Raw genomic sequence first — 12,012 nt, 5'->3', positions numbered from 1 at the left:
TACATGCCTGATAATGTAGTACCTGAATAAATGGCCATGGATCATAAGTGTACCTAAATATTACAGTGCATGTGAAAATGCAGCTTCCATAATTTATTTTATGCACACGGAAATATGTTTTTATTTTACTTTTCTTTGGTCTAGATGGTGGAAGTAGTTATTCAGATATCGGAAATAATATCCAGGTATTTACCTGACTTTTGACATGAATCAATTATTTCCAAGTATTCATCTTCCTGACACCTATCTTTTACATATTCACAATCACACACTATTTTTCCACTGGTGGAATTGTTCTTCCAAAACTTTTAAAGAGCCTTATTTATTAATTTATCAAATTTAGGACTATTCATCTTACTCTCAGGAGAACATTTCCTGTCCTTATGTTTCATCAAATTTAAAATACATTTATTATCTATGTTGAAATAGAACTCTTTCTTCAAAATCCATATGCTTCACTGAACAAGGATCTACAGTTTTGCTCATGAGCACAACTGTACAAAATATTTATTTTGGATTAATGTAACCATGTATGTTGCAAAAGCCAGCATAAATTTAGAAGAAACAATATAAGTAAGTTGTATTTGATTTTGGGTTAAGATAGGAAGTGAACATGAAAGACATGAAACTTGCATTATCTGCCTGCAATACACAATTATTTTTATTCCAATATTTATAAAGACCTATGTTCAAAGCTGAAAATATAATCTTTTTAGTTCAGCGTATGGAATCTTGCTCTTAAAAGTTGGTTGGACTGCACCTATCAGCCAGTTATTCTGGCCAAATTATCAGGCATTTTGGAAATTGGAGTTTAACCAAAGGCTGCCATTATTTTAACTATTTCAGTTCAAATAATTTAGGTAAAACATGTGTTTTAAAATCCTCTCTGAGTCGTTGATATAAATAATATAAATATAAACGCTATAACTCAAGCGATTGTTAAAAAAATAAATGCATTACTCTTTTATGCATCATTTTAATGTGCAAAAATTTGCATAGATAAATATGATCATGAGATAGCTAGTTTATGCTTGAACAATTGTTTCTGACCTACTTTACAAGATTGTCTGAGGAAAAATGAAAGTTAACTTTGTTTCAACATTCTGACGTGATTCTATGACAAAATTATTAGCAACCCCTTTTAATACATCCATGCTTCATCTGAGTCCTAGTCTTATCATGGAATTGTTACAAAATTATCCCTCTGTAGTTAAGTCTCAATGTTTGGCAGATTGAATCTGATGCAGAAACTACACAGACCAGTTATGAGCAAAGTTATGCAATCAAATTACCATTTATTTCTAACTGTAGCAGCAATTTGTCATCCCCCTCAACCTCTAAGAAAGACCCATTAAACATTTATTAATGGTGTTATCATTCATTGTTCCATTTTTAATACTGTTTTATTCTTTTCACTAAATTATCCCCATTTTTATTTGTGTTAGTGCACAAGAAAGTGATTTTTAGAGAAATGAAGGCATCATTTATATTCTTACATATAAACAAGCAATTTTCTATGCTATTTGTACCTCAGACATCTTGATCTTAAAGAGATTGGCAGAATGCATGTTATAAGTTAGACTGTAGGCAGTCCTCATCTTACGACCACAATTGAGACCAATATTTTTGTTGCTAGGTGAAACATTTGCTAAGTTTACAACCTTTCTTTGCCACGGTTGTTCATTGAATCCCTGCAGTTGTTAAACAGGTAACAAGATTGTTAAGTGAATCCAGTTTTCCCATTGACTTTGTCAGAAGGTCTTAAAAGGTGATCACCTGACCCCCAGGACACTGCAACCATCATAAACATGAGTCAGTTCCCAAGGGGCTGAATTTTGATCACATGACCATAGCGATGCTACAAGGGTGGTAACAGTGAAAAGGGGTCATACCTCATAAGTCACTTTTTTCCCCCCAATATCTTCTAACCTCGAACGGTCATTAAGTGAAGTGTTGCAAGTCGAGGACTACTCAGTACTGAACTACCAAGGAACTTGCTTAACGGAAAGTGGGCCGTTTCCTGCGAGAAAGTTGGGGGTCCCCACGTGAGAAATTGGGCAACGGGCGAATTGCCTTGCAGGGCTTCCCGCCAGGGGGAGCTGTGCCCTCGCCGTTTTCTCTCACAGCTCCCTTTCAGCGGCCGGGGAAGGAGGGGCTGGGAATCCTCCGGCGCACGAAGTCACGTGCAGCGGAGGGTAAATGATAAAAGCCCGGGAGGGGCGGCGGTGGGGGTGGGTGCGCGAAAGGAGCGAGTCCTTGGTTGGCCCGGCAGAATCGGCTGCTGCCCGAAGCGGTGAGCGGGAAGCCTTACAATAACAGGACTGAGGAGGGGGCGGGGTGGGCGAAGAGAGAAAACCGACTAAGTCTGGGTAGGGAAGTGGGGGGATATTTGCGCGCGCGCGCGGTGCCCCAAACGCCGCGAGCCTAGCGGGCTGGGTGGGCTGCGCCCCAAACATGGAGCGTTGCAAAAGGTTCGCGTTTGCAGCGGCGAGCGCTTCTTGCTGGAACGGGCTATTTGGGGCGGGGGGGGAGGAAGGGGTTCCGTCTTACTATTTGCCTAGGATCTAGTTATTGGCTCTACTCCTTTCCCCCTTTCCACACCTGACAAGCGGGATAGCGCGTCGTCTTAGCGGCTTTGCATAAGCTAAGTGTTGGGGTCTCCAACCTTGGCAACTTTAAGACTTGTGGACTTCAACTCCCAGCAAAGTTGGCTGAGGAATTCTGGGAGTTGAAGTCCACAAGTCTTAAAGTTGCCAAGGTTGGAGACCCCTGAGCTAAGAGCCAGGTTTGACAGCGGTAATTTGCTTCCCGGCTTCCGATTGCGTGGACACCGAGCCAGCGGCTTTGGTGGTGGAGGGAGGGATCCTATGCCGTGGGTGAAGGTAGCCTGACCGTTTTCCCCACACCTGAGAGGGTCTGCTGTTCTAATTTCTGGTTTAAACCACTATCAGCTGTTTGCTAGGGCCGGCTGTGTCGTGAAAACTTAGGGGCCCACAGTACAGTTAGTAAAGTTTAGCTTAAAATAACTTAGTTATCTTTCCCCTTCTCCTCCCCTTTTAGCTCAACTTCGAGCGCAAGACTTGTCGGTAGGCGGAGTTTCCCCCTGCATCTGTGCTATTTGCTTCTGGATGTAGACGGGTCAAAGACCCGAATTCAGAAAATGCCATCGTAGAAAACCGTCTGTCTTTCATCTTCCCTACATCACAAGTTGATTGACCTGTTTCAGGTTTGGAATAAAATGCACTTTCAATTGTCTCTAGTTTCCTTCCCTGAAATTGTTTGAGATGGAATTAAATAATTTGACCTGCAAATTATTGTATTGATACAATTCACAGGATTAGGAGATGCCTTCTTTCCTGCGGGTGAAAGTATACTTGCTTGTCTGGTGCTACCATCAAAGCAGCATGAATTACAAGCTAATTGAATCTCCATCTATTTTGTATTGGTGCTGGATGATATTGCAACCAAAAGGTTTAAGTGGACATGAACGGATTTCAGCAGACCCACAATCTTGCAGCTTTAGCTACTCAGCATAATCGTATTAGAGGACTCAGCATTTGCTGTGCTTATGCTCAGTATTTGCAAATAGAGAGTCACCCTCTTTTTATATTCAGTGTTTCTTTATTGTAAAGGCTGTAGGATTTCATGGGATTAGACAAGTGATGAAACTTCCCACACTGACGGAAGATAAAGCTAGCAGCCCCGCTTTCAACATCCAAAATAATTCTTTTACAATGGAATTCTGGGAGTTGAAGTCCATGTATCTTAAAGTTGCAAAGTGTGAGAAACGCTGTCTTGCAACATACAGAAGCTGTTAGCTTTTAGCCAATTGCTTTTACCAGAAATTTGTTTTGTTTACAGCAGAGGGGGCATTACCACTCCTAACTTTCCCAGTTCCCTCTTTTGGTAAACACTGTGGAAACATTACTATTGTAGTCAGTTTCTACAGATGAAATACAGGATAACAGCAGAGACTGATTCTCCTGGGAGTGTAAGACCTGACAGTGTACTTTCAAGTCAAAAGTGAAAATTGAATTTGGAGGGTAAACAAAATTCTGCATCTTATAAGAGAGGTAGTATAAAGCAAAAGCTGTTTTGGATATGTCCAGACAAAAGGTGTTACTTTAAGAAATTTAGAGTAGGTACAATGTGAAGCAGACAAATGAATAACAGTGAGATATTCATTATGCCACTAAGTTTATAAGTCATATTCCCAAACACTCAAATTAAAGGCATAGTGATTTTCTTATATGTAAACATTGAAATAATATGTATTTTATTTTCTTCTGGCTATGTATTGACCATGGTTTTTCTTCCCACAGCATGAAAGCTGACGGGTTAAGAAATAAAATGTATTTGCTTTTTTCCCCATTTCCTTTGGCTTACATTATCCTCAACAGTGCTGATTTGGGAGTTTACAAGTATGCCCCAAGGCATGTTTTGAAATAAAAGGAAATGTTTAATTATAGGTCTGAGAACAGAAAGTACAGGTTATAGAAGTCATTCAATTTCACTTGCTAATTCACATAAGAATTTTAATTCTCTGGAAATTCATAAACTTATTAACCTTTCCCCCCATTCTAAAGCTACAGTAGCAAAAGATTAACATTTTAGCATAGAAAATATACAATAAAATTACAATAGATTTTAAGCATTTGGAAAGACGGTGACATCATCTGCTGGCATACTAGTTAATTGACAGACCTTCCAAGCTCTGCCAAAGACACAGGGTTTTAATGTTTTGCAATTATAACAAGCTAGATGTTTGATGTTTTCTGATGGGTTTCCTATTAAATGCTGCTTATTGTGATACATACAATAGTTTGCATTTGCGATGAGAAGTAAAACAGGCCCTTTCCCCCGGCTGAAGATATTTTGCTGAAATGTAAGATTTTGCTTTATCAATAAGAGCAGAGAGGTGCTGATTTGCTATCTTCCTTATCACAATGTTAGCTGGACCTGGGCTCATGCCTTGGTTGAGTCATAGTCGTTTCTCATCATTGCCACTGGCACTCTTAAGTTTCTGCCATTTCATACCCCAGAGCTCCTTGCCCACATTCCCCTTTCCCAGATCAGTGTACAGGCCTCTTGTGGGCAATAATTGCCAAATGGTCTTATCTCTGAATCCCAGAGCTTGATGGAGCTAATAGTGGAATTGCCCACCATGTTGCTAGTGGGAAAACCCAGGTGCTACGGCTGGATTCGTACAATATTTGGCCTTTAGCTAAATCTTAAGTATAAGTGGCTGTGGGGTTTTAGATGCCCGATTCTGGGGATTTTCTACTTTTTATCCAATATAGGTTACACTGCTCTGTGTAGAATTGAAGTGCAATTTGGGGGAGCCCTTGGGTTAGGGTCTCTCTGGAATTGCAGATGACAGTCATAGTCCTACTATTGAAAATTATCCAGAAATCAGAATTGGTTCAGAAGTAATTATGAGCATACCTTGGTATTCACAGGCTGCCCTGTATCCTAATAGATATCTAGATGTAATTCATGAAGCTGAATTGTCACCTGTGAAACCTTTTATGGCACTTCTTTGTTCTCACCTAACTGGTGAGAATTCATGCCATGTTGATCTCTAAAGATGTTTAAAAGACTAAAAAAGAACTATCATGTGTTTTTTTTTATATTGATTTGCAATCAATATCATTAGCTTTCCAGTTCCATGTCAAACTCTATAGAATTTGGATTAGCCTTTGGTAATTCAGATAAAATTTCTGAATTGCTGATAAATTGCTTTTTATTAGCAGTGTTCTAGGAAAAACATTTGGCTATAAATCCTACTAATACAACTCATAAGAAGTCTCTGAGCCTTTTCTCATGACCAGTATTACTTTCAGATACTCTTACATGTTCCCCAAAAGATTAGATCTGTTGAATGAGAAGCTAATTAAAATGTGTGATACCACTAACATAATTGTTAAAAATTAATATTAGATATATGATGAGCAGCATTCACAACAGGTTAGATTATCCTGTATTCATAATATAACAAAAAGCATTTTAAAAACTTGTGAATTCTAGAATAGTACTTATGGAAGTGAACAGGAACCTAATTTTATGAACCTGCTGGTATCTGTTTATTTAGATCCCAGTTTGTTATCTGTAAGAAATTATTCTTTGGGTCCTAATTGGTTAATTCCAGTCTACAAAAACTAAAATAGTAGTTTTCTATGCCAAGTGAAGATTATTTTCTATGCCAAGTGAAGACTACCAAGTTTGGGCTGAGTTTTCATAGCCTTCCTATTTTAGTTCATGTTGTCTTTTAGACTAACTGATATTTTAATTATTAGGTATGTTCTTTCTATATTTGAAGTTTTAATTATTCTGGAGGTTTTTTTGTAATTCTTAACAGCCTTGAACAACATTTGGGATATTAGACATCTGAGAAATTAAATAAAGCAATATTTGTGTTTTAGCTAAGATGAACACAGAAGCAGAGCAGCAGCTTCTGCACGATGCTAGAAATGGTAAAAGTGAAGAAATTCGACAGCTGTTGGAGAACATGAAAAAAGGAGAGATTATTTTTGATATAAATTGCAAAGGTTGGTATAAACTACCGTACAAGATTACCTGGAATAAGTAGAAGTGCTAAGGCTAGGGAGTGGGGGGGTTATGTATGTTTTGTACTTTTGGAAGAAGCCTACTATAATATCTTATTACTTATTGAAAGTAAAACAATTTTACAAGTCTTTAGCCAATCTAAATCTGAATGTTGCAGGCCATTCCTGTGCCTGTTTTAGAGTTGCCAGATATGTTGTTATAGTGCAGATATTCTTCACTTAACAACCGTAATAAGTATCAACAACACTTAGTAGCCAGTTGAAGTTACAACAGACTTCCCTACTTATGATCTGGTTTTGCAGTTATGACTGCTGCAGCAGCCCTCTAGTCATTCATCCTAACAACTGACTGCAGGGATGCTATAGTGATCCTCCTGCCTCTTTTTCCCCCCAATCCTAACTCACCAATTCCCCATGGGCATGTTGGGAAAGAGGGCATGTCACTCATCCCTGGGCTACATGGCCATCTCCTTGAAGCAGCTTCCATTTTCAGCATGCCCACAATTCCTTACAATCATGCCATAATAGCAGCTACTTCGAGGCAGCTGCCATGTGGCCCAGGGACAGACCACTTCAACATGGAAAGCTCCAGGAGCTCTGGATTTTCAAAAGGTAATGGGTGATGAGGTTGGAGTGGGAAGGAGATCCAAATCAGGGTGAAACTTCTATGGGGACCTGGTGGGGGGAAGCAGGCCCAAAGGCTGTGGACACCCCCAAGGGACAGGAAGCAGACCACAGGTATCTCAAGTAGAAGAGGCCTGGGATAGGCGGGTCTGGGCCAAGGATAGGACTCCCTCCCCGTGGCATCCCATGCTCCACTAAACAGCCTTCATTTAATGACTGCATCAGGGAGAACAAAGGTCATTAAGTAAGGCTGTCTCACTTAACTGGCATCACCTCTTGCTACTGTAATCGGTTGGCTCCCATTACAGTTATACGTCAAGAACATAATACATAATTGGCTTTTCTTGGCTTTCCAAATGCACTAAGTCTTAGTTTCCTTAATTCCTTGTCATCGTGGCCAGTGAAAGATATATTATTACAACATATTTGAGGCATGTTCATTTTTCATGCTTAGGTGTAATTAAGTATAAAGGTTCCCTTTATCCAAAGTCCTTCAATTTAAGAATGGATGGAAGAACATCTGATTTCTAGAACTTGTGTATATCAAAGGGAAAGTAAGAAGAGCTCTACTGAATCAGGTCTTGAAGGCCATATAATTTAGTATTCTGTTTAACACTGCAGTGAACCAGATGCATTCAGGGAGCGTACAGGCATGAGTAGGAGAGCCCAGGTAGTCCTCGACTTTCAAGCACAATTGGGATTGGAATTTCTGTAATTAGTATGGTTGTAGAGCGAGTCATCACAAGTCTAGGCTGATTTTTATAACCATTTTACTGTGGTTGCTAAGTGAATCACAGGATCATTAAGCAAATCACAGGATCATTAAGCAAATCCACCTTTCCCAATTGACAGGGTTTTGGGGGAAACTGGAAAGGTGACCTAATTGTGATCACATGGCTCCAGGATGCTGCAACAAGTCATTAACATGGAGTCAGTTGCCAAGCCCCTGAATTGTGATCAAGTGACCATAGGGAGTAATGCGATGTTCCTAAGTGTGAAGATAGGTCATAAATACATTTTCCCAAGGCCACCATAACTTTGAACTGTTGTTAAATGAACGGTCATGTGTCGACTACCTATGTAGCCTTCTGCTGCTTACTGAAAGTTTTTATTTAAGACTTGTCACTTTTAATTTAGATTATACTGCAGCCAATCAGATTGGCAGATAGTGATAGCCAGATTGGTCATATTTTTGTCCAATCACTTTGAAATTAGTCTAAATTATAGACTACCACCACATCTGATGGAAGTACAGTTTTAACTATGAAAAGAATACTTCCTTTATATTTCTAAAATTTACTTCCAAATATTTCTTGCTTCAGTTTTACTCTTACCACATTGTGAGGCAGGTTGGTTATTATTTCCTTTTAATCCGGTATTCCAGTTAATAATTATATCACAATACTCAACTCATGACTACCCAGATTATTGATTTTATCTTAGACTGAACAGTACAGGCAGCAATTTGTCTGCGTGAATCTATTTAATGTTTTGCTATTGTTATCTCCTAATGTCTGGTTATTGCCTAATTTTGAAACAATTACCATAAAAAATCCTTTCAATTTCCTTTTGGTTTTCAGGTTCTGAATAATATTTTGTTGTAAATTTTGACTTCACTGCCAGTTTTGCATCCTGTTTGTGAAATTGCATGTAAACAGCAATATCCAAATCCTGCTGGCATATTGTTAAAAAGGGTGATCTAATAAGGGTTTTTTTACTTGTGTGTACCCAGGAAGAAGCAAATCTAACTTCGGCTGGACACCTCTTCATCTTGCATGCTATTTTGGACATACCAATGTTGTCAAGGATTTGTTGGAGGTAGAACAGCTTATTATCTCCAATAATTAATATCTACATGCAATAAAAATAGAAATGGAGATGTGACAGTTTTGATTAGATATCAAGTATCTACCAAGACCTAGATTTTTTTTAAAGAGAAACAATTTGGAAAGTTAATATTCCCCAAAGCATAATCATGTAATGAAGAAATTTGGGTGGCGTGTCTGAAGGTTCACCCCACTACCAATTTAATATCTACATAAAACAAATGAGGTCATTTGTTGCCTTAAGAAAGGATTTCCAAAGAGGGTTGATCTACCAATAATCCTTGATTTATGACCAGTTGCTTAGCGACAGTCACAGTTATAACTGACCTAAAAAGGGGGCTTATGACTTGGTTTTGAAATACTGACAGTCAGGACCCCTCTGTGGTCACATGACCAAACTTTGGGCATTTGTAGCTGTTTGCAGCATCCCACAGCCAAGTGACCACATTTTATGACAGTATTGCCATTTCCAGTTTTCAGCAAAATCACATTCAAACCAAACTATTGGTTGGTTTAACAATCATGGTGTTTGTTTAAGGACCATGGTGATTCACTGAATCACTCGTGCAAAAAGGTTCATCAAATCGGGTTAGTCTCATGAACAATAGCAATAGCACTTAGATTTATGTACTTTCCCGTAGTACTTTACAGCACCTTCTGGGTGGTTTACAAAGTCAGCGTATTGTCCTCAACAATCTGGGTTCCCATTTTACTGATCTCTGAAGGATGGAAGGCTGAGTCAACCTCGAGGCCGGTCAGGATCAAACTCTAAGCTGTGGGCAGAATTCGCCTGCAATACTGCATTCTAATTACTGCACCACCAGGGCTTCCGCAACCTATTTTACGACCATTACAATGTACAAAGATCACAGGCAGGCCCCATAATGATCATATATCAAGGACTACCTGTATCATATCACTAAAAGCCAGATTTTTATTGATCACTACCTTGAATGACAGACCTCCTGAAAAACAATCTCTCTTAATAGGCTGGTGCTGATGTAAATGTGCTAAATGATATGGGGGATACTCCACTGCATCGTGCATCCTTCACAGGACGCAAGGTAAAAGGACTGAGTTCATTCTCACATATGTAGCTAAAATTCGGAATTCTGCTATTGTTCCTTGAGGCTTTCTTGTTTATTGGATGCTTCATTCACTAACTTTCTGCTTCAAACCTAGCAAGTAGCACTTAGAAGTGAGTATGTGGCTTGGTTCACACAGATTCAAATTATGGAGTCATTAATTGGGTTTGTTAAATAAAAAAACAAGTGTGGATTTATATACACTGCTAAGTGGAAGCAAACTCTATTGCTGCTTAGCATGATATGTGAACCCAGCCTCTTCTAAATTGCTAATGGTCTTCATTCTTTGAAAAAAAAATATGTGAAGCAAGATAAAAGGAGGTAGTGAGCCCTACCCTTGTCTTTCAGGAGGTGGTTATGCTGCTTTTAGAATGTGATGCTGATACTCTCATTGTGAACGGCAATGGACAAACTGCAAAAGAAGTTACCCACGACAAAGAAATACGAGAGATGCTGGAAGGTATCCATTCTGTATCATGTATGAATTTGAGATAATTGGAACTAAAATTCTAGTAGAACTCTTTAAAGCTATTTCACTCAGTCTCATTCAGTACAAAAAGAGCTTTTTTTCCCTTAGCTAATAATTGGGTAAGAAGACTGAGGACTGGTTACTCAAAGGCAATTGGAAACTGAGTTTGCATTGTATCATCATGTGTGGCACAATCTTCTCCCTTTTAGCACCAAAATATAAATTCAGGCAAACATCTACATACTAGCCACTCAGTGCTCATTTCCACTTTCTTTCATGCTTCCATGTGTTTGTGATTAAAAGCTAATATCCATTGGCAACATGATCTAAGATTAGATGATTACTGTCAGAATGTATGAAAGTACAGAGATTCTTCGATCTGTAATTACTTTAAAAATCCTCCACCCTTTATTGTATGATGTACAAGGAACAAAATGTAAGCATAATAGTAAATACAGTATATGGCATATTTACTCAGATCCTTTCCATTAGTAAGGAAAGGGATTAGTAAGGAAAGGGATTTGTTGGTTTACTGTTGCAATAATGTAGGTGAATCCATGGATACCATGGATGTGAACTGAAGCTGTTTGGCTTGTTACACAAGTTAGTTTTACATATCTAATAGGAAGCTTTTCCATCAGCTGACAAATCCTGGATTGTCAGATTTCCTGTTGGCTGAGAGCTCTGACTTCACAGGGAAGGTTTGAAGAGTTAGAAATGTACAAAAAGGAAAAGCAAACTCTATCTCTGAACCGGGGGTTTAGTTTCAGGCTAAGACTGAGTAAGTGACCATGGGCATCAAATTTGGGGATGCCAAGACTGCCTTCCTTCCAAATCATTCTAAAGTTGGTGCTCTTGGAGCCTAATTGTTGACTTGAGACATTTCATTACCCAACTAGGTAACATCCATGTGATTGTAGGCTTTTCTTCCTGTTTATATACAGTAGTGTAACTTAACTTCTTACGGGAGTGCGGTTTTCTAAAAACCACAAGACTTTGTATTGCCAGGAGGGGGGGCATAAATGAATGTGACTTAGGATCACACCATGTCTAGTGGTGCTGTTCTTTATTCATATAAAGATCACATTCTAATGTGAGAAAACAGGTAGCTGATGAAATAATTTCAGAACTATAATATAGCATCTAATTGATGCCAGTTCTCTTCCTACTCAATATTACTGCATATAGATTTCTGTTCAATTTTGCCTTCCTTTACATTTGCCCTTATAGTTTGGAATTTCATATGTCATTAGCATTAATAATTTGAATCTGCTATTGAGTTTCACAATATGATGTGACTGATACCAGGAAGAGGTGGTTTTGTCAGGTTGCGATGGCAGTAATTTGCATATATTGCATACAAGGTTGTTTCCTTGGTGGTTAACTTAGTGCTTAAAAACATCAGCTCAGGATATGCATCCAAGTAACCTAAGATGCAACAT

General features: G+C 38.8%; 1 protein-coding gene across 7 annotated transcripts in view; it reads left to right on the top strand.

The window, feature by feature from the left end:
* The window catches only part of OSBPL1A (oxysterol binding protein like 1A), a 75,199-nt gene that overhangs the window by 3,120 nt on the left and 60,067 nt on the right, over positions 1–12,012 (top strand). Inside the window, exons 1-6 of one of the 7 annotated variants that reach the window (XM_087931171.1) lie at positions 2,234–2,293; positions 3,061–3,226; positions 6,423–6,548; positions 8,923–9,008; positions 10,006–10,080; positions 10,450–10,561. In XM_087931171.1, the coding sequence (XP_087787297.1) occupies positions 6,428–6,548; positions 8,923–9,008; positions 10,006–10,080; positions 10,450–10,561 (394 nt within the window). In that variant the 5' untranslated portion in view covers positions 2,234–2,293; positions 3,061–3,226; positions 6,423–6,427. Of the gene's footprint in view, positions 1–2,233; positions 2,294–3,060; positions 3,227–6,422; positions 6,549–8,922; positions 9,009–10,005; positions 10,081–10,449; positions 10,562–12,012 lie in introns of those variants that run through there. The other 6 variants (XM_087931174.1, XM_026699281.2, XM_087931176.1 and 3 more) reach the window with 6 other exon arrangements.

This window comes from Pseudonaja textilis, chromosome 3, assembly GCF_049901715.1.
Source record: "Pseudonaja textilis isolate UNSWEBS1 chromosome 3, rPseTex1.2, whole genome shotgun sequence".
Classification (NCBI taxonomy): Eukaryota; Metazoa; Chordata; class Lepidosauria; order Squamata; family Elapidae; genus Pseudonaja; species Pseudonaja textilis.
This window is presented reverse-complemented; position numbering and strand designations above follow the sequence as displayed.